The 23,028-nt window shown below is 38.1% G+C and overlaps 1 protein-coding gene across 15 annotated transcripts in view; it reads left to right on the plus strand.

Moving 5' to 3' along the window:
* COL25A1 (collagen type XXV alpha 1 chain) overlaps positions 1–23,028 on the plus strand; it is a 469,374-nt gene that overhangs the window by 268,655 nt on the left and 177,691 nt on the right. For 13 of the 15 annotated variants that reach the window (XM_043570811.1, XM_043570764.1, XM_043570744.1 and 10 more), the window contains exon 5: positions 21,038–21,055. The exons of the other annotated variants lie outside the window; for them this stretch is intronic. In XM_043570811.1, the coding sequence (XP_043426746.1) occupies positions 21,038–21,055 (18 nt within the window). The remainder of the gene's footprint in view (positions 1–21,037; positions 21,056–23,028) is intronic. 15 annotated transcript variants of the gene reach the window in all.

Raw genomic sequence — 23,028 nt, forward strand, 5'->3', positions numbered from 1 at the left:
GATCAGAAAGTGAAGAGGTTTCAAATGTACTGTTTTCTTCAAAAATTTGGAAATCAGTGTGGTTTGGTTGAATTTCTTGACTTCTCTCTTCTGATTGGGATGCCTCTTGCTATTCCTGCCTGCAGTCTCAACATGACTGTACAAGTAAGAGGACCAGATCCCACTGTACTACAGACTGTTCACGTGGGAATATGCACAGGAGCCAAAGGAACCTGGAACTACACTACACCTGCCCTCTGACATTGGTGGAAAAATCCTCCCTCTGCTTAATGGCAGAACCAGGTCCCTTGACTTCCTTTGTGAATAAGGACAATGCTACGTAACTCTGATGTCCTAGCTCATGCTTCGTACACCTATACATTATGTGTGTGTGTGCGTGTGTGCGTGTGTTGAACCGAACTGAAACTTCTCCCTGAACTATGCTTTCAATGAGAAAAAAATAAATGGCTGAGGTTTGCAGTTTGTCAAAAGCTTTGAAAAGATTGCTTTAGCAGACTTTATTTCTGGAGGCTTGTACTGCCTTTCCACTCCTTTAGGAGGGACCTGATGGGATAGCCTAATTTACTTCATGCATGCCAATTATTAATACAAATGTCTACCTTGGCCTACTTCCTTTCATTTATACAATTTCAGGGATGGCCGGTCAGCCATGCTCCAGGCAGAACATAGAACCATTCATGCACAGGAGCTTGTGCTTTATTCTCTCCCCAGTAGGCTCCGAGCATGCTGTGGCTGTAGCCCATGGAGCTCTATCTTTTATCCCTCGGCAGTTATTTAGAATCATTGAGAAAGAACCTGCCGAGCCTCATCAATAGAGGTAATTTAGCCAGTGGCTCTAAAAATGCTAAGTTACATTCCCTGTCTCAACTGAGAACATTTATATTACAGAAGAAATGAAGTGTATTCAATATACTCTTGAAGAGTGCATTACAGTATCTAATTCAGTCTCAGCATCACTAACTGTACAGCCATATAATGTTAAAGTAAATTAAGGTGGTTTATCTTTCAATATAATCAATTTTATTACAGTGACAAGAGAAGACTGTAATAGTTTTCACAATTTGAGCCTTTGTCAAAAAGCCTTCCAGTTTGTGTGGGAAGAAAAAGCCCAATAAAGGATGGGAATCTGGAGATGTATTCACATCTCTGTTGTTTGTGACTGTGGGTTCCCTCTTGAAAAGCCCATGCCTTATCTTTTCCTTGGTTTTCTAACACCACCATAGTGCCTAGAATTTAGTAGGTTGATAGAATAAAAATTTGTATAAGGATGAGTTTTTTTTAAACCAAATGTTTATTGTTTACCTTCTACTGTTTAAGATGCAGTATAGCATAAAAATTTAAAAGCATAGGCTCTGGAATCTGACAGAAGTCCTGGGGCACCTGGGTGGCTCAGTCGGTTAAGCATCTGACTCTTGATTTTGGTTCAGGTCATGATCTCACGGTTGTGGGATCAAGCCCCACGTCAAGCTCCACAATCAGCATGGAACCTGCTTGGGATTCTCTCTCTCTCTCTCTCTCTCTCTCTCTCTCTCTCTCTCTCCCTCTGCTCCTTCTCCCAAATAAACATTTAACAAACAAAAAAATGCTTTGGTTAGTCTATCCTGCTGGGAGTGCCTGAGTGCTCCAAGTGCCGTATTTCTTTCTCCAGCATTTCAGCAACACTTTGTTTGCATGGCCACTGTAACCCTTAAAGTTCTGTGACTTGGTTGGTAAAGTTTATTTGTCCTTGTTACAGAAAATGTAGGAAATGGGTGATTCATATAAATTCTATAGTAGTTTGTCACAAACAATGTCTAAAGACACTAAGAATTATAAGAAAACCTTGAGTACTTTAGGCAAATGTTTTGCATCATTATTCTATACTTCAATCATTTTTGAGTCCTTTTTGAATAAATATAGATAACATCTTTATTATTGTTATACTTTGTTTTTGAGACTATATTTCTACAATTAAGTCTAAAGAGATAGAAAGGTGAAATAACTCAAATAAAAGCATGTTTAAAGAAACTGTTGAAACAGTGCTGGTAAAAACTAACCACAGGTCAACACATCGTACATTCTACTAATTTATAAAAGCATTGGTACAATTGAACTTATTAAATATAGTTCAGTGGTTATGTCAAAGAAGTCATGCAGGAAGAGTAAAAATTATATCTGACGGAAGAATGGAAACCATTACCCACACACCCTCCCCCATATCCTCACTTTCCTCCTTAATAAGTTAGATGTCGTCATGTGTCATTTTAATCACACTCTTGCATACACCTCTAAAAGCCCTTCTCCCTCTCTCTCTGGCTTGGCCTAGGGAAACCCAAGCCTCGTAAAATACAACTCACTCTCCACTCTGCACCTGCATCCACCTCACTGAATAAGGGAGGACAAAAACCACCCAGTTAACTGGTTTCATTTTAAATTCACACTACTAATCTCACGAGGATGCATGGTGCTGCCCAGGTCCCTGATCTATGTTCATCATCCAGTCACTGTCTTTGTCTCATAGCTATTTCAAACTTTTTTTCTTGCTCCTGAATCCTCCAGCTTCTTCTTACTTAACTTTGTTGGTAACCTTACTTCTTATTTCCCTGAGAAAATAGAAGCAATCAGAATATAACTTGTATATACTCCCACCACCAGATCTGATAATTTGTTCGCATCTGCACCATCCTTTCCTCCTGTTACAAGGGATCAACTGTCCCTTCACTTGTGCAGTTGAGCTAATCCCTCTGCCTTCTTCAAGGCATTGTTCTTGGAATTACCTCCCTCCTGTATCAGTGATTTTTTCTCCTTACTGGATAATTCTATTGGCATAAAATGAAGCCATACCTTCCATCTTTTCTTTTTTAATTTTTAAAATTTTATTTATTCATTTTGAGAGAGAGAGAGAGAGACAGAGAAAGAATCCCAAGCAGGCTTTGCCTGGTCAGCGGGGAGCCTAATGTGGGGCTCAAACTCACAAACTGTGAGAGTTTGACCTGAACCGAAATCAAGAGTCAGGTGCTTAACCACCTGAGCCACCCAGGTGCCCCTAAGCCTTATCTTACATCTTAAACAACAACTTCTTTGACCTCAGACCTTTCCCCAGACACTCTTGCATTTGTTAACTCCCTCTGCCTTTCACAGCAAAACTCATAGAAAGAGTTGTTCACAGTTACCAAATCTGTTTTCTCATTCTCTATTGAATCTAACCAGGCACTCATCTCTACCACTCTGCTGGAAACATTTTTGTCAGGATCACTGATTACCTTCACCATGACAAATTTAGTAGTCAGGGTTCAGTGTGAATTTCACTGGACTGTATTCAACAGAGTTGATTGCTCTCTTCTTCTTGAAGCACCTTCCCTGCCTATCCCCTTGCTTGATATAACTTCTCAAGGCACTTCTCCTACCTCACTGGCCTCTTCTCATTCTTGCTAGTTCTTTCTCTTCTTCATAGCCAGTACCTGTTGGAATGCTCAAAGGCTCATTTTGGGGGGGGGGGGCTGTTTTCCTTCCTTATTTATATTTACTCAGTAGGTGATCTCATATAATTTTATCTGTATCTCCAAAGCTCTCAGATTTATATCTCTACCCAGACTTCCCCTCTGAACTCTGGTCTCATGTATCCAACTTTCTACTCAACATCTCTACATGGGTGTTTCACAGACACCTGAGACTTCACATGTCTAAAACCAGTTCGTCCGCCTCTACTCTTCAAAGGTGCTCCTCTCACAGTCTTCAAGACCTCATCAGGAAATGGCACCTCTACTCCTTTGGGTGCCCCAGTCAAACCCTGGAGTCATTTCTGATTCCTCTTTTTTCTCACACACTCCTCTACTCATCTCTCTGCAAATCTGGCACCGCTTTCTTCATAATATATGCTAAACCTGACCACTTCTTACCTCCTTCACCACTAACTACCCTCTGGCCCATCCCATCATTTGTCTTGCACTTGGATCATTACAAAAGCCTCCTAGCTTCTCTTTGTGTTGACACCTTTGCCCTCTTATAGCCCTTTTCCCACGATGAACATGATCCTTTTCAAATATAATTCACATTATATGATTTCTTTGTGCAAAACCTTCTCCCTGCAGTTTTCTAGCTCATTTCGGTTAAAAGCCAACTTCTTATCATGACTTATAAAATTGGATGCAATCTGTCCCTTCCACCTCTATGACTTCACTCCTTACCCCTTTTCCATTTTTCCCTCTAGTCCAGGTGCATTGTCAGTTACACTTTATTTCCACCTTACAGGCCCTCCACTTGCTGTTCCTTCCCCTCCCCCGCCTTTCCTCTGTTTGGACAGTCCCTTCTGTGACCACCATATAAAGTGGCACCCTCCCACTGAATCGCTCTCTTAGCCTCCTTATCCTCATATATTTTTCTTCTTTGCTGTTATCACCACCTGCCACATTATTTATAAACGTTCTCTTACAATCTATCTCCCCCAATAAGAATGATAGTAGGGACTTTGTTTTGTTTGCTATATTCCTAGTACCCAAAGGATGCCTGGCACACTGGAGATGCTTAAGCAATATTAGCTGAATGAATGAATAATCAGCCTTACTCTTCCCACACCCATCACATACCCGGCAAACTTCTTCAGAATCCCTTGAGATTTAGAGCACAGAATACCTCCATTTTCTGCTTCTGTACATCCAAATGCATCTTTGTCCTCACTTTCTTTCTCCTCTTCTCAAAGTGACACCCCATCTCCTGACCCTTATTCTCTGACACCATATTTGTTTTGTTTTACAAGCTGCTTCTTTTCTCTTAGCTAAGTTTTCTGTCAGTTTGTAAACATTTTAAAATCGTTCTCATTTTTACTATGAAAAAAAAGAAAAAAAACTTTTCCTCAGCCCAGTGTTCCTTTTAGCTACTATCCTATTTTCCCTTCCCTTCACACACAATTATTCAAAAGAATTCTCTATGCAGGTTGGCAAATAGTTGATACACATACTTTCTGCTTTTTTGCCCTTTGCTGGTTAATCCCAGCACTCTTTCCCAATCCCAGAACCTTCTTGTAACCCATTATTCCAGGCAGCCATTAACAACCTATTATACTTGGCACTTCAGATAACACCTGCTTGCTCTCTGAGGAGCTTATTCTTTTTTTTTTAATGTTTTTATTATTTTTGAGACAGAGAGAGACAGAGGAGGGTCAGAGAGAGAGGGAGACACAGAATCCAAAGCAGGCTCCAGGATCCCAGCTGTCAGCCCAGAGCCTGACGTGGGGCTCGAACTCACAGACTGTGAGATCATGACCTGAGCTGAAGTCGGAAGCTCAACCGACTGAGCCACCCAGGCGCCCCCTGAGGGGCTTATTCTTGTCTTAATTTCTTCACCTCACTCCTCAACCAGTTGCAGTAAAGATTCTGACTTCCTATTGGTTAAATGCCATACACTCTTTGTGGTCCTCATTTACTTTCTCTTTTTGAAATTCTCTCAAAGCTTGACTTCTGTAACTCTAGCTTGTTGCCGGTTTTAATTCTTTTCCTATTTCCTTTCTGGGACACTCATCCTCTCTTGTTCTTGAAATGTTTCTCTTTCTCTACCCAGAGGTATATTTCTCTTCTCCTGGGGTGAATGACTCACTAGAGAATTGATGAATGGACTTAAATGTGTGTGTGTGTGTGTGTATGTGTGTGTGTGTGTGTGTGTGTATGTGTGTGTGTGTAAAATTTTAAGTGTTTCATGTGTGGATATTTCTAACTAGAGCAACAAAAACTTTTATTCACTTCAAAAGAGGGTTAAGAATCAGTGCCTCTTGCTTCCCCTGGGTAATCTCTTCCAAACCCATAGCTTCAGCCACCAGTATGATGCAAGTGAGAGCAAGTCAGACCCATGTTCATATTCCAGCTTCCCCTTTTAGAAGCTGTGTGACTCTGGGGGATGCTACTAACCTCTCTGAGACTTGGTTTGTTCAACTATAAAATGATGGAAATGACTCCTAATTCGCAGGCTTATTGTAACAGGGGTGTCATTTATAAAGCTCTTGGTGTCTTATGATAGTCAGTAAGTGGTAGTTATTATGATGCGGTCCCAAACATCTTGGATCCTAAAGCACATAAGCTTCTCAATTTGCAAAACTTCTTCTCCCCAGTTTTAAAATAGGTTTTCATTTTTAGGGTTCTTTCTCCCCAGAGCAATAAGTATTATGTGAGTCGTACATTATGAATTAATTGACTCTGTAGCACTGATTTGTTAACGCAAAACATCTAGGACATACAGCTATTGAGCGCACTGTCAAGTGCACCTTTGCACAATTTTTAGAAAATTGGAATTGGGCACTTATATAAATATAATAAGCCTGAGAGATGTTTATAAATTGGCTTCCAGTATTTATCTGGAACAATCAAAATAGCACACTTTTAAAAATGTCAATAAACATGGCAGAAACCAAGTTATTCGTTATATGCAATGTAATAAAAATTGTCAAGGAAGTAAAAATTGCCTTTGCATTCTTTAAAAAGCATGTATTTTTAAAACTATGAAGCTGTGCAGGTGTCTCTCCTCACATGTGTTCTATATGTTTACTGTGTCCTACTAAAATGTTTGTAAAACTTGTCATTTATTTACACCCCGATAGCCCTTCCTGATTCCATGCCAGTTGGTGAAAAGATTTGGATAAGTATTATGTTTTAGGAGTTTAATACACATTTATAGCCTAAAGCATATCTTCTTTAAATGAATCCATGAAATGACACAGCTAAATCCTCAAACCCAAATATTTTGGTTTGCCAAATAGCAAAGGTTCTGACAAACTCAGCCTAGTAAGGATCCCTGTGCTATGTGGAGCCAACTTCCTATCATTGAGTGCTTGACTCTGGAACTTTCCTGCCCCTTTCTCTATTCCTAGTCTACTAAAAGTGATGTGGGACACACCCTGAAAGTGAATTCAAAATCTTTCCTTATTGAATTTTGAAAGATAATTTTGTTTCACAACATCCGTCCAAGTGATTAAAAACACACTGAATTGGGAGAAGTTGGAAAATGGAATTCAAAATCTCTGGCCTAGACCTTTGAATGAATGAATTTAGTATGTAAAAAATTTAACAACTTAGTTAAAATTCTGTTTAAGATTTTTCTACAGTGAATTTGTATCATGTGACAAATACTTTTATAATCAAGACATTGTAGTAGTAAAATTTTGAGAAGTACAGAAAACTCTAAAGATGGAAATAATTACCCATAAGTCCACCACCCAGGGATAATTGCCATTTTGTATACGTTTTCCTCTCTTCTTCCTCACACCTCTCTTCTCCCTCCTTCCCTCCCTCCCTTTCTTTCTCTTATTTTCCTTCTTTGTTTCCTTCTTTATTCTCTTCATAGAGATAGATTTACAAATATATATCTGTATGAATACATATGTATACACATATAAAACTATAGCCTAGAAAATGTATAATCTGTATTTTATGTTCCACAAAATAAATAAATAAAACATATGAAGTTCATAATTGGAGTAACACTGTGTTTTCAGTGTTGTATTATAAGGAAATAATCAGTGATATAGTCAAATATTTATATCAAAAGATGTAAGCAAAAATTTGAATCAACCTCAGTAGAATGATAGGCATCCAATAAGTTTCAATGTTGTAAATTAATATAGAGAGTCTTTATCTTACTTATATTTAGTATGTGAAACTTTTAATGACAAAAAATGCACATGATAAAACTCTTTACTTTTCTGTGTTCTTATTATGAACGTTTACTCTTGAGAAAGAAAAGAAAATGGAAGAAATCTTCCATTTTGAATCAATTTTTGTTTTCTTCAGTACATCGAACCCAACAAGACCGTCTCTATGTTTGCTCTCACTCTTTCTTTATCTCAAATTTTAGAAAAGATATACCCACCAGGCTAGAGCCTGTAGCTATTTTTTTCCCCTCTGGAGTGGAATATGGCTTTTCTTTCCCAGAATTAAAACCACCAGGGATTAAGTAATTTTGAAAAGAAAACCTTAAATTGAAATACTGTTATCTAAGTAGTATTATGTGACTGTGGCTAAGGTAAGAATTATTAATATCTATCCTATAGGGTAGCACAACAGGCAATATAAATTATGAATAATATTTATTTCAGTCAAGCGTGTAAGTCCCCGGAAGCATGAACAGCTTATAGATGTTGAGAGATGATGCAGTCTTTGCAAAGTCATTTTTAAATTAATACACATAACCCATAATGCTTTATTTCTTCAATTGCTTTTCTCGGTAGTGTATCATTTGCATGTTAATTTGTTTTTTAAATTAAGAGACACTTTTTGTCTAAATTTGAATTAGAATGAATTGTTGGTATTGGTTTTATAAGCTGCTATAAATTGCCATACTACATTTGTATAGCATTTTATAATTCACAAAGTAATTTGATATAACAGTCTCACATTGATTGGATATGGAGGCTTAATCTAACCAGGGAGTGATTTTTCTTCAGGGTAGAATTCTCATGCCTTTTGTTCAGTGGCGTGTGTGTAGGTATGTAAATCCTCCTCTGAAGCCCCCATAGGCTTCTGTCTTGGTTCCATCTCTGTTATCTGAATAAGATTCCATTGAGGGGAAGGACTTGTTCTTTGGCAAGATGTGTTTATTCTGCAATGAACAGAAGCCAAGAAAACTCTTTTGGGAAGGTACATTTTGAAAATAGAATCCTGTAGTGTAAGAATAGTAGGCTTACTAACGATTCTTTAAGGATATTGTAAACCATCTTTGGACTAGTCAAAATATTCTCACCTTCTAGTAATCTAACAATTATTTCTGAAGCACCTTATAACTTGGGCAACGAGATACTGGGGATGAAATGTGAAAAGTTTCAACAGTGAGATTCCTGTTCCTGGTACTGCAGATGTCGAATGTATCTGTTCCACTTAGTGGCACAGACTATAGGTCAAACTGCATTGGTTTAAGGAATCCCATTGAGAAGGCACCATGCTAGGACCATCTTCTGTTCCTTAAAAACTCCTGCCATCAGGACAATCCTGCTGCTACTCAGAGTTCCTATGATGTCATTCTACAGCTTTACCTGGATGCCTACTTTACATACTATTTTCCCCTGAAAAGAAAAATAAACTTGACATCTGAATGTGTGGATTTGAGACTTTTCAAGAGATCATGAATTATAGTAATCACCTTCCAATAATCTTTTTTAGACAGTAAGTGTTCCAAAATGCAACACAAAGAAGTTATTATTTTTAAGTATTTTCTTTCAATTCAAGAGAATGAAATGAATCTGAATCTGAGGGTACTAAACGTGGTAGCAAGCTTGAGACGGTTAAGGATGAATTTATAGGGGCGCCTGGGTGGCACAGTCAGTTAAGCGTCCGACTTCAGCCAGGTCACGATCTCGCGGTCCGTGAGTTCGAGCCCCGCGTCGGGCTCTGGGCTGATGGCTCGGAGCCTGGAGCCTGTTTCCGATTCTGTGTCTCCCTCTCTCTCTGCCCCTCCCCCATTCATGCTCTGTCTCTCTCTGTCCCAAAAATAAATAAACGTTGAAAAAAAAATTTAAAAAAAAAGGATGAATTTATAAGTTATTGAAGTAATTTCTTTCTAATTACCTTGAAGCAGATGTAGCACCTTTTAAAGTTGCATGAACCATACTATATTCCCTCAAGTTTTCATTTCAAAATGTATCACAGTAAAGATGTATGTGAGTCTGTGATGTATGTGGGTCTGTTATTCCAATTACTATTTCAAAAGTAAGATTGTAGTTTAAAAGTGCAAACTTGTGTGCTTATCTGTGCTAGTGTTAATGGGAAAATGGCATTTTTTTCCCATCTGAAAAGGAATGACACAGATTTACTATCCATAAAAAAATATCATGTAGTGAAACTAATTGCCTCAGTGAGAAATCTAAATGACTTTGTCGATTTAGAGAAGGATGTTAGCACTTTTTGGCAGCTGTAATTGTGATAACAGCCTAACTAAGAATGGTTAATATTGCTCTTTAATTGCCTAAAGTAACAATACATAGTCGAGTGATACGTCATCTCATTTATCATGCTCCATTGTGGTTTACTTGCCTCACAAAACTTTCAACTTGCTTTGAACACTTTTCTGTCAAGCTTCAGCTACTGGCTGATTGTTTTTCACCATGCTGTTCTGATTACCACTTTTTAAAGTCACTCCTCCTGCTGTTTCTTTTTCTTCACGCTGGTGCCTTAGCTGTCTGGAGGGCATTGCATTGAGCTGTTGACATACAGTAAATCAGTGACTCACAGCACTCAGCATTCTCCACCTTTACTTCAATTTTTCAAACTTTAGTATTTCTGTGATTTAACCCTTGGAATGGCTCTTGATTATACTAGATTTGAGTTTTTATTTCTATAAACAGTTTGGCGATTTGCTTGGGAAAAAAGTTCCTTTTCCGGAATTCCATTTTTAAAAATTCAACTTGGGAAAAAAGTCCTTTTCCGGAATTCCATTTTTAAAAATTCAACTATTTTGTGAGCCTTAGTCACAATTTACAACTATTCGTTGAGAGTGTATTTTAGAAAACCGAAAAAAACTTTCACAGTTGATTTCTAATAATGTTCACTACTCGTAAATTAGAATAGACTAGAAAAATCCCTGCAAATGAATGCAAATACTTGGATTTCTCAATGAACTACTCAAAAGCAACTTAAAGAAATTCTGAGATGTTTCTTTTGGTGATCTGTCTATAAAGTGTTCATGCCCAGTGTCCTCAATCACCAGGGAGTTTCTGAGATGCTCTTCACTTTTGAGCTCTTGTCCAATGTCTTTTCATGCTGTGCACTCCCATGGGGGAAGCTGGCACTGCCATGCCTACTGAAACCTGCCCTCTGATCACTTTCCTCATTTATTCAGATAGTTCTATCGTAATGACTACAAGACTCCAGCTACTGGACTGTCTCCTTACAGGTATTCTAGGTGTCTTCTAGGGAATATTTGTTACATCATACTGACTGAGAAGATTTGATGTAGGCAGCCCAGGAATCTTTTTTTTAATTTAATTTTTTATTTTTTTAAATTTACATCCAAATTAGTTAGCGTATAGTGCAACAATGATTTCAGAAGTAGATTCCTTAGTGCTCCTTACCCATTTAGCCCAACCCCCTTCCACAACCCCTCCAGTAATCCTCAGTTTGTTCTCCATATTTATGAGTCTCTTCTGTTTTGTCCCCCTCCCTGTTTTTATATTATTTTTGTTTTCCTTCCCTTATGTTAATCTGTTTTGTCTCTTAAAGTCCTCATATGAGTGAAGTCATATGATTTTTGTCTTTCTATGACTGACTAATTTCACTTAGTATAATACCCTCCAGTTCCAACTACGTAGTTGCCAATGTCAAGATTTCATTCTTTTTGACTGCCAAGTAATACTCCATTGTGTGTGTGTGTGTGTGTGTGTGTGTGTGTATACACACACAAACATATATACATGTATATGTATACAAGTGTGTGTGTGTGTATATATATATATATATATATACACCACATCTTCTTTATCCATTCATCCATCGATGGACATTTGAGCTCTTTCCATACTTTGGCTGTTGTTGATAGTGCTGCTATAAACATGGGGGTGCCTGTGTCCCTTTGAAACAGCACACCTGCATCCCGTGGATAAATGCCTAGTAGTTCAATGCCGGGTCTTAGGGTAGTTCTATTTTTAGTTTTTTGAGGAACCTCCATACTGTTTTCCAGAGTGGCTGCTCCAGCTTGCATTCCCACCAACAATAAAAAAGAGATCCTCTTTCTCCGCATCCTCACCAACATCTGTTGTTGCCTGAGTTGTTAATGTTAGCCATTCTGACAGGTGTCAGGTGGTACTCATTGTGGTTTTGATTTGTATTTCTCTGATGATGAGTGATATTGAGCATTTTTTCATGTGTTGGCTGGCCATCTGCATGTCTTCCTTGGAGAAGTGTCTATTCATGTCTTTTGCCCATTTCTTCACTGGACTCTTTGTTTTTTGGGTGTTGAGTTTGATAAGTTCTTTATAGATTTTGGATACTAACCCTTTATCTGATATGTTTGCAGATATCTTCTCCCATTCTGTCAATTGCCTTTTAGTTTTGCTGATTGTTTCCTTCACTGTGCAGAAGCTTTGTATCTTGATGAAGTCCCAGTAGTTCGTTTTTGCTTTTGTTTCCCTTGCCTCCAGAGACGTGTTGAGTAAGAAGTTGCTGCAGGCAAGATCAAAGAGGTTTTTGCCTGCTTTCTCCTCGAGGATTTTGATGGCTTCCTGTCTTACATTGAGGTCTTTCATCCATTTTGAGTTTATTTTTGTGTATGGTGTAAGAAAGTGGTCCAGGTTCATTCTTCTGCATGTCGCTGTCCAGTTTTCCCAGCACCACTTGCTAAAGAGACTGTCTTTATTCTGTTGGATATTCTTTCCTGCTTTGTCAAAGATTAGTTGGCCATATGTTTGTGGGTCCATTTCTGGGTTCTCTATTCTGTTCCATTGATCTGAGTGTCTGTTCTTGTGCCAGTACCATACTGTCTTGATGATTACAGCTTTGTAGTATAGCTTGAAGTCTGGGATTGTGATGCCTCCTGCTTTGGTTTTCTTTTTCAAGATTGTTTTGGCTATTCAGGGTCTTTTCTGGTTCCATACAAATTTTAGGGTTATTTGTACTAGCTCTGTGAAGAATCCTGGTGTTACTTTGATAGGGATCGTGTTGAATATGTAGATTGCTTTGGGTAGTATCGACATTTTAACAATATTTGTTCTTCCTATCCAGGAGCATGGAATCTTTTTTCAGTTCTTTGTGTCTTCTTCAATTTCTTTCATCAACTTTCTATAATTTTCAGTGTATAGATTTTTCACCTCTTTGGTTAGATTTATTCCTTGGTATTTTATGGTTTTTTGTGCAACTGTAAATGGGATCGATTCCTTGATTTCTCTTTCTGTTGCTTCATTCTTGGTGTATAGGAATGCAACCAATTTCTGTGCATTGATTTTATATCCTGCAACTTTGCTAATTCATGAATCAATTCTAGCAGTTTTTTGGTGGAATCTTTAGGGTTTTTCATATAGAGTATCATGTCATCCGTGAAGAGTGAAAGTTTGACCTCCTCCTGGCTGATTTGGATGCCTTTTATTTCTTTGTGTTGTCTGATTGCCTAGGCTAAGACTTCCAATACTATGTTGAATAACAGTGACAAGAATGGACATCCCTGTCTTGTTCCTGACCTTAGGGGGAAAGCTCTCAGGTTTTCCCCATTGAGGATGATATTAGCGTTGGGTCGTTCATATATGGCTTTTATGATCTTGAGGTATGCTCCTTCTATCACTACTTTCATGAGGGTTTTTATCAAGAAAGGATGCTGTATTTTGTCAAATGCTTTCTCTGCATCTATTGAGAGGATCATATGGTTCTTGTCCTTTCTTTTACTGATGTGATGAATCATGTTAATTGTTTTGCGCATATTGAACCAGCCCTGCATCCCAGGTATAAATCCCACTTGGTCATGGTGAATAATTTTTTTAATGTTTTTGGAGCTGGTTGGCTAATATCTTCTTGAGGATGTTTGCATCCATGTTCATCAGGGAAATTGGTCTGTAGTTCTCCTTTTTAGTGGGGTGTCTGTCTGGTTTTGGAATCAAGGTAATGCTGGCTTCATAGAAAGAGTCTGGAAGTTTTCCTTCCATTTCTATTTTTTTGGAACAGTTTCAAGAGAATAGGTGTTAACTCTTCCTTAAATGTTTGGTAGAATTCCCCCGGAAAACCATCTGGCCCTGGACTCTTGTTTTTTGGCAGATTTTTGATTACTAATTTGATTTCCTTACTGGTTATGGGTCTGTTCAAATTTTCTCTTTCTTCCTGTTTCAGTTTTGGTAGTGTCTATGTTTCTAGGAATTTGTCCGTTTCTTCCAGATTGCCCATTTTATTGGCATATAATTGCTCATTATATTCTCTTATTATTGTTTGTATTTCTGCTGTGTTGGTTGTGATCACTCCTCTTTCCTTCTTGATTTTATTTAGTTGGGTCCTTTCCTTTTTTGATCAAACTGGCTAGTGGTTTATCAATTGTGTTAATTCTTTCATAGAATCAGCTTCTGGTTTCATTGATCTGTTCTACTTGTTTTTTGGTTTCAATAGCATTAATTTCTGCTCTAATCTTTATTATTTCCTGTCTTCTGCTGGTTTTGGGTTTTATTTCCTGTTCTTTTTCCAGCTTCTTAAGGCGTAAGGTTAGGTTGTGTATCTGAGATACAACCTTTCTTCCTTCTTTAGGAAGGCCTGGATTGCTATATACTTTCCTCTTATGACCGCCTTTGCTGCATCCCAGAGGTTTTGGGTTGTGGTGTTATCATTTTCATTGACTTCCATATACTTTTTAATTTCCTCTTTAACTTCTTGGTTAGCCCATTCATTCTTTAGTAGGCTGTTCTTAAGTCTCTAAGTATTTGTTACCTTTCCAAATTTTTTCTTGTGGTGGATTTCGAGTTTCATAGCATTGTGGTCTGAAAATATGCACGGTATGATCTCAATCTTTTTGTACTTACATAGGGCTGATTTGTGTCCGAGTATGTGGTCTATTCTGGAGACCATTCCATGTGCACTGGAGAAGAATATATATTCTGCTGCTTTAGGATGAAATGTTCTGAATATGTCTGTTAAGTCCATCTGGTACAGTGCATCATTTTAAGCCAAGTTTCCTTGTTGATTTTTTGATTAGATGATCTGTCCATTGTTGTCAGTGGGGTGTTGAAGTCTCCTACTCGATGAGACTCGATGAGTTTCTTTATGTTTGTGACTAATTGATTTATATATTTGGGTGCTTTCACATTTGACTCATAAATGTTTACAATTGTTAGGTCTTCTTGGTGGATAGACCCCTTGATTATGATATAATGCCCTTCTGCATCTATTGATACAGTCTTAATTTAAAGTCTAGATTGATATAAGTATGGCTACTCCAGCTTTCTTTTGTTGACTGTTAGCATGATAGATGGTTCTCCATCCCCTTATTTTCAGTCTGAAGGTCTTTAGGTCTAAAGTGGGTCTCTTGTAATCAGCATATAGATGGATCTTGCTTTCTTATCCATCCTGTTACCCTATGTCTTTTGATTGGAGCATTGAGTCCATTGACATTTCGAGTGAGTACTGAAAGATATGACTTTATTGCCATTATGATGCTTGTAGAGTTGGAGTTTCTGGTGGTGTTCTCGCGTCCTTTCTAATCTTTGTTGCTTTTCATATTTATTTATTTCTATATACATATATATTTTTTTCATCTTTTCTCCCCTCAGAGAGTCCCTCTTAAAATTTCTTGCAGGGCTGGTTTAGTGGTCAAAAACTCCTTTAATTTTTGTTTGTCTGGGAAACTTTTTATCTCTCCTTCTATTTTGAATGACAGCCTTGCTGGATAAAGAATTCTTGGCTGAATATTTTTCTGATTCAGCACACTGAATATATCCTGTCACTCCTTTCTGGCCTGCCAAGTTTCTGTGGATAGGTCTGCTGCAAACCTGATCTGTCTTCCCTTGTAGGTTAGGGACTTTTTTTCCCTTGCTGCTTTCATGATTCTCTCCTTGCCTGAGTATTTTGTGAATTTGGCTGTGATATGCCTTGTTCATGGTTGGTTTTTGTTGAATCTAACGGGGGGTCCTCTGTGCTTCCTGGATTTTGATGTCTGTGTCTTTCCCTAGGTTAGGAAATTTTTCCGCTATGATTTGCTCACATAACCCTTCTACCCCTGTATCTCTCTCTTCCTCTTCTGGGACCCCTATGATTCTGATGTTGTTCCTTTTTTTTTTTTTTTTTTTTTTTTAATTTTTTTTTTTATTTTTGGGACAGAGAGAGACAGAGCATGAACGGGGGAGGGGCAGAGAGAGAGGGAGACACAGAATCAGAAACAGGCTCCAGGCTCTGAGCCATCAGCCCAGAGCCCGACGCGGGGCTCGAACTCCCGGACGGAGAGATCGTGACCTGGCTGAAGTCGGACGCCCAACCGACTGCGCCACCCAGGCGCCCCTGATGTTGTTCCTTTTAAATGAGTCACTGATTTCTCTAATTCTTAAATCGTGCTCTTTTGCCTTAATCTCCCTCTTTTTTTCTGCTTAATAATTCTCTATGAGTTTGTCCTCTATATCACTGATTCTCTGTTCTGCCTTGTCCATCCTTGCCGCTGGTGCATCCATCTGTGATTGCAGCTCAGTTATAGCATTTTTAACTTCATTCTGGTTATTTTTCACTTCTTTTATCTCTGCAGAAAGGGATTCTAATCTATTTTCGACTCCAGCTAGTATTCTTATTATCGTGATTCTAAATTCTGGTTCAGACATATTGCTTGTATCTGTGTTGGTTAAATCTCTGGCTGTCGTTTCTTCATGCTCTTTCTTTTGGGGTGAATTCCCTCATTTTGTTATTTTGAAGGGAGAAAAGGAATTAATGAGGTAGAAAAATTGAAATTAAATATTAAAATTAAAAATTAAACACACACACACACACACACACAAATCAAACAGATGATGCTAGATCCTCAGTGTGTTTTGGTCTGGGTGTTAAAAGTGGTTTGAAAGATTAGAGGGAAAAAAAGGTGGGGAGGAAAAAGAAGAAAAAGGAAATTGTTTGAGAATTTGAAAAAATGAATACACTGAAGTAGACTAAAATGAGATGATTGGGGTAAAATAGAATTTGAAAAAATACACACAAAAGTAAAGAATATAGTAGAAAAAAAGTAAAGACTATAGTAGAAAAAATTAAAGAAAGATATTTTTAATAAAAATTAAAAATAAAAGTGAATTTTTTCTTTGTATTCAAGAAAAACAAAAGAAACGAAAAAGAGAAAAACATTAAAACAAGGAAAAAAGGAAATCGTTTGAAAATTCGAAAAAGTGAATACACTGTAGTAGACTAAAATAAAATGATGGAAGTAAAATAGAATTTGAAAAAAATTACATAAAAGCAAAAAATATAGTAAAAAAATTAAGGAAAAATTTTTTAATATAAATTGAAAGTAAAAGTGAAGTGTTTCTCTTTCTGCATTCAAGAAAAAGAAAACAAATGAAAAAGAGAGAAAAAGAAAAAGAAGAGGAAATCATTTGAAAATTTGAAAAGGTGAATATACTGAAGTAGACTAAAATAAAATGATGGAAGTAAAATAGAATTTGAAAAAATTTACACAAAAGTAAAAAATATAGTAATAAAAATTAAAGAAAAATATTTTTAATAAAAATTGAAAATAAAAATGAATGTTTTCTCTTTCTGTATTCAAGAAAAAGAAAAGAAGTGTAAAAGAGAAAAAAAAGGAAAGAAAATTGAATAGATGGACCTGCTAACAGATTGAAGTACAACCGAAACTACTTCATTTTTCCCTAGACGTCAGACTATGTAGCACTTTATAGTCCATAAACTAAGCAGGCGGTGAGATTTGTGTTCTTGAAGAGTGAAGTTGGCCCAGTTGGGCGGGGCTCGGCTCTCCACTAGATGGCGCTGCTAGCCTACTGGGGTGGAGTGTTGTGGTGCTAGTAGGTGCATATGTGCGTGCACGGGAGTGATGAAAATGGCGCCACCCAACTACCCAGTCTGTTCTCCTGGATCAGCAGTCATGCACCCATCCTCTGTCTTCAGCTTTCGTCCACTCCCCGCCTTTTCACTCTCCGTGACCAGGCCCCAGGCAGTACCTCTCTACTGAGTTTTGTCTCAGATGTGGCTGTTTTCCCCAACCCCTTACTTTTGATGGACTCGGTTTTGACCCGTTCCACCCCTCTGTGGGAGGGTCTCACAGAGCAATGGCCAAATGAGCAATGGCCGAATGTGGGCTGTACCCAGGAACGCTTGCTGGACCCTGCTGCTACCAGTGCCCTGAAACTGTGGCCAGGTACCAGCCTGCCCCAGAAAAAGTTCGCGAGATAGTGTAGCAGCAGCTTTTCAGGGATTGTGGAAAATTACAACACACATCTGGCACCAGGCTTCACCCTTAATGACCTTGTGCCAGTACCAACGAATGTGGCTGCTTTCTGGGGTCTGCTGGGACCAGGTGGCTTCAACAGTCTCTACTAAATGTCCTTCCAGCAGTGGAACCTCTTTTCCCTGTGTGGCCCGAGAACCTCCCGGACCCCACTTTGCTCCTAGGGATTTGCCCTTCCCACCAGAGCAATGCCAGGTATCAAGCTGTGGAGCTGCAGACTTTGTGCGCCCCTTGTTTACAGTCTTAATGGAATTTAAACCCTCTCCTTTCTCCTTTCTCCCTTTTTAGTTTAGTCCCTGCGGTTGTTTCCAATATTCCACTTTCTCTCCAACAGCTTTTGGGGAGGGGTGCTTTTCCCATATTCTCCACCCCCCCAGTCTCCATCCTCTCTCTGCTCCCAAAAATACCTCCCTTCCTGCTCCTTCTCGCTCCCCAAGTTCACCTCTCCATGCCGCGTACTTGCTGAATTCTGTGGTTCAGGTTGTGCAGATTGTTGTGTTAATCCTCTAATCAATTTTCTAGGTGTGCAGGATGGTTAGTGTTGGTCTGGCTGTATTTCACAGATGCGAGACACACAAAAGACTTCCATGCTGTTCCGCCATCTTGGCTCCTCCTGGAATCTTGTGTAACATTTGTAAGGTTTGCACTGTGTAATCCATGTCTTAGGGAGAGTTATCAAACTTGCCATTTTATATGCATCATTTTCGGGGAAGCCTGTCTACCAACCCACTTCCATCCCTCTTTTTCACACACACATACACGTATGCACACATGCACGCCATAGGCATTTGAAATTTATTATCATACATTAGAGTCGTCTGAGTTTCCTGGTACTATATAATTTTCAATGCTTTTGTAAAAGTCAACTTTTTAAAAAATGTTTACTTATTTATTTTTTGAGAGAGAGAGCACGCGAGCAAGCGAGAGTGGTGAGGAGGGACAGAAAGAGAGGAGAGAGAGAATCCCAAGCAAGCTCCATGCTGACAGTGCAGAGCCCAATGTGGGGTTTCATCCCACAGTGAGATCATGACCTGAGCTGAAATCAAGTTAGACGCTTAACTGACTGAACCACCCAGCTGCCCCAAAGTCCACTGTTAAATTTTACTGTCATTTATTTTTTTTCACTACCACTAACATAAAATCCAGAACACAATGAATATTTGTATATAGTAATATATAAATGTATGCATACATTGCATTAAAATCATTTGTTCTGTGTAATGGCAGAAATGCCACATTTTAAAAATAGACAGGAAAAGTCTGTCATCTGTAGAACAATCATAGGAAACAAACAATCTCAGCAATGATGCTAAACGTTACTCTTTTGAAAAAATCGTTTCTGATTTTAGACAATCTTACCTTTTAGTTTTCAGGAAAAAAATGTAGAAGATGTAATGTATTCTGAAGTTCTTTAAAGGATGCATGTTCACATTTCTGAGTTTGCATTAGTTGAAAACTTCAGAAAGGTCAGAAGCTTAAAGCATCCAGAGAGGCAGAGTGCAGGTGAGAGTGAGCACATATTGTAATTTCATCCATTACATGAATCTGGGAAGATCTACATGTAGGTGGAGAGCCCTGCCTTTGTAGGTTCCCCATGTGTAGATCTGATTTTAGGGTTGCCTACTACCCTCGCGAACTGTGGTTGACTTGGTTTATGTACAAGTATTAGTTAACAGGCTGGGTTCCTGCTGGTCCTAGGTCTGTATCTAGAAGCAGAGATTCACACATGCCTTGTAGTGCAGGAGTTGTTGAGAGGTTTAGAGCATCCACTCACTTGAAGAATATTCTGATACCACTGTTGATCTGAGCAAGTTTGTATACAAATGAGAGTTTAAACTTTGCTGGAAGGCAGAATGACCTGGTGGAAAATGCATGGACATTGGAATCAGATTTGGGTTTAAATTCTGGCTTTTCCATCTATAGCCTGTGCGACTGTTAGCTTATTTCCATGAGCCTCAGTTTCTTCATTTGTAAAATGCAGCACAGTTATAAGGAATAAATGGAATAGCATATCCAAAAGTGCCTGGTACTCAGAAAGGAATAAATGAATGTTATTCTTTTTTCCCTCTCCACCACTAGGGTACAGGAGTGGGTGAGTAGCATCCACTGTAACTGGTTTAGTTCTCTTCCCTGGTTTGATTAGATAAAACCTGGCTAACCCCGTTTTCAGACAAAGATCTTGAAAGTCATCTGTTATATCTCCAGTTAGCAAACAAGTGCCTAGAGAAATTCCAAGCCTGGAGAGGGGATGAGAGAGAAAGAGGGTAAGAGAGAAAGAAGGAGAGAAAGGGAGAGTGTTCTCTGAAATTTGTTATTAGTTCCATGCTTTTCTGTATTGATACCCAGTGACATACAGCTGGCACAATGAAATTGTACCTTATTAATTTGTTTTTAAAGATTCTCTAACTCTATGTGTACTTTTTCTTTCATCCCATCTTACATGAAACCCAATTAGAGATTTTAAGAAGGTGAGGTATAATCAATACTTTTATTCACAGGTGATTTTTCTTGAGAAGGATTTACAGTCATGCTGCTTTGAAATTTTTTTCAGCTTAAACAACAAGAAAGTGATATTCAAACTGAATTAGATTGTCCCGTGGTTACATGATCTATTGACTGAGTGAGGAGTTATGACGCACTTTAATTGAGCCTAAGACCTCTCATATTCTTTTATAATGCCCTTAGGTTGGATTATACAGAGTAAAAGATAGGTGTTTATTTTTAAAATTGACTTAAAGCATTATTGAAACAATGAGAAATCCAAAGACTCAGGGAATTCTAAAAATATCTGCCTCTTTTTTTCTTGTCACTGTGCTCTTTGAACCTGTAGCTCATAGTAATAGTCTGGGCTAGAAGCCTTCCCCTCAAGTACCACATTCATTATGATAATGTAGCTCATCTTTTACCTTCTTTTTCTCCAATTTTCTAGAGCATACTAAAACTCTTAAGTAATTTTTCAATTAACATAGACCATAATAGCAAGATTTTAGATAAATAGCATACAATAAAAATATTAAGATATAGTATGATTTTTTAAAACCACAAAGTAAAATTCGTCAGCAGTTAGGTATTAAAATATTTGGAAAAGATTTTCGGAACTAGTTTAAGTTTTGGTTGTGAAGTTATTCTCTTTAAAAACAATTTTGTAATTGCCTTCTTTTTTTCTTTTTTTTCTTTTCGATTTCAGGGCCAACCTGGTCCTCAGGTAAGTGAATTCTTTCCTAAGAAATTAATTTCAATTTAGGATTTCCTCAGTGTGGAGATTTTTCTGCAATTCATTTCAAAGGCTATTAAAAAAAGCTATGAACCAGTAATCATGACACCACGCAGTAGACCAAATATTTCCCAGGAGTAAAGCTCTGGGGCCTCTCCAGGGTTGTGTGAGCCACATCAGCTGTTGGACCAGATGGCAAATTTAACAATGTACTATCATACAAAGCAAAACTCTTAACTGATCTGAAACAGTGCCACAGGACTTTAATGTAAGATAAAATGACTTAGTAAACGTCGGGTATGAACTGGTTTGCGTTAGGTACTGATTAATCATGTACTAATAATGTTGCTGTAAATCCACACAGACTCTGATTATTTAGACTGTGATCATAGCAGCTACTTTTGATTCATTACACACAGATATTGAATTCGATCTACATTTTCAATATAAACCAACGGCTGAAGACATGATTTATATTTAAATGTGCATGCAGTCAACAGAAAATCTTTTGAGCTATAAATCATATTGGAGAAAATGAGGAAATTTTAGGAAGGGGAGGAATGTGTAGGGAGATAAAAGTACAAAAGACGGGAATTGTCAGAAATGAAGAATCAGTAAAAAAACAATAAACTTGATATTAATACTGATTGTGGTGTGCAGGAAGCTTTCGAGAAGGGAATGCCATTATTAATGTTTTACCTTTAACACCATAATACCCATACATAACATAGCTATTTATTGAGTTCCTCTTACGACTCTTTCCCTTTGATATACCAAATGCTATTTCTGCCTTAGATTGTTTTGTACACAAACAATTTTCCTGACAGCTCTGTTATTCAATATCCAAATTGTGTATTGTGGGCTAGTTGTCATAATAGACCATGAGAATATTATTTATAGTTTTTATGAGCTCCGTGTATAAGGAATGTCTAACAAAGCAAACAAAAAACTCCACGTACTTTAGTAGAGCAGTCCATTCTGTAATATCTTCATGAGAAAAACTTTGCCATGTAGTTAATTTATGTTCCTATCAGAGAATACTCTCATTATTTGTGATTTTCACTCTTATTTTCTAAGTTAGCTCAATTATTGGAGGGAAAAAAAACCCATGAAAGAAAGTTGTAGCTTATTTCCTAAATTTGAAACTACTACATTATAATGGGATGAAGACAAAGTAAAAGGTACTTTGCATGCTTTATTTTATTTAATGCTACAACATCCCTGGAAAGTACTATTTTACTTGTGTGTGTGTGTGTGTGTGTGTGTGTGTGTGTGTGTGTTATATGCACACACATACGTACATACATATATATGTATATATACACATATATACACACACACTCACACAGAATCAGAAGAGATACATGACTCACCTGGAGTGACACCATAAAAAACTGGGGGCAGAAGTCAAGTGTGTCTGTAAAAACCTTATACCCCTGTAGCACTCAGCTCTCAAGAGAAGACTAAAAGGCAAGGTAACAGAATAAAATAAATTGGAGTGCTGGTTTTGAGGTTATTATAATCTTTAACACATTTTAAGTATTAACAGGACCTCTTTCTTAGCACGGATCACTTCTACCTAACCTAAAGCTGTCTTTTAGATAAGGATTTGGGTATAAGTAATTTATGTAGGAGACAATCCCAGGAAGCATTGTGAATAAGTGGGGGAAATGACACAGGAGTGGCAAGACGACCAGAAAACAGATGTATTGCTGAGGATGCTGTGGGAGACTGTAGAGCTTGCCTCAGAATTGCCCACTGAAAGGTCAGGAAATTGATGGATTTATCCACTAATTTCCCTTCCTTCACTGTTGAGAATCATGGCTGAGTGTTAACTCCCTGGCTCTTCTGGCCTGTCTCAGAAGGTCCAGCACGCTCCAGCTGCTAGAGGAATGCAGGAAGCCGTAGGGACATGTGAGTCCTGTATCCTTACACTGCCTTTGAGAAAGGCAGTGGTGAAGGTT

The sequence above is a fragment of the Prionailurus bengalensis genome, chromosome B1, assembly GCF_016509475.1.
Source record: "Prionailurus bengalensis isolate Pbe53 chromosome B1, Fcat_Pben_1.1_paternal_pri, whole genome shotgun sequence".
NCBI lineage: Eukaryota > Metazoa > Chordata > Mammalia > Carnivora > Felidae > Prionailurus > Prionailurus bengalensis.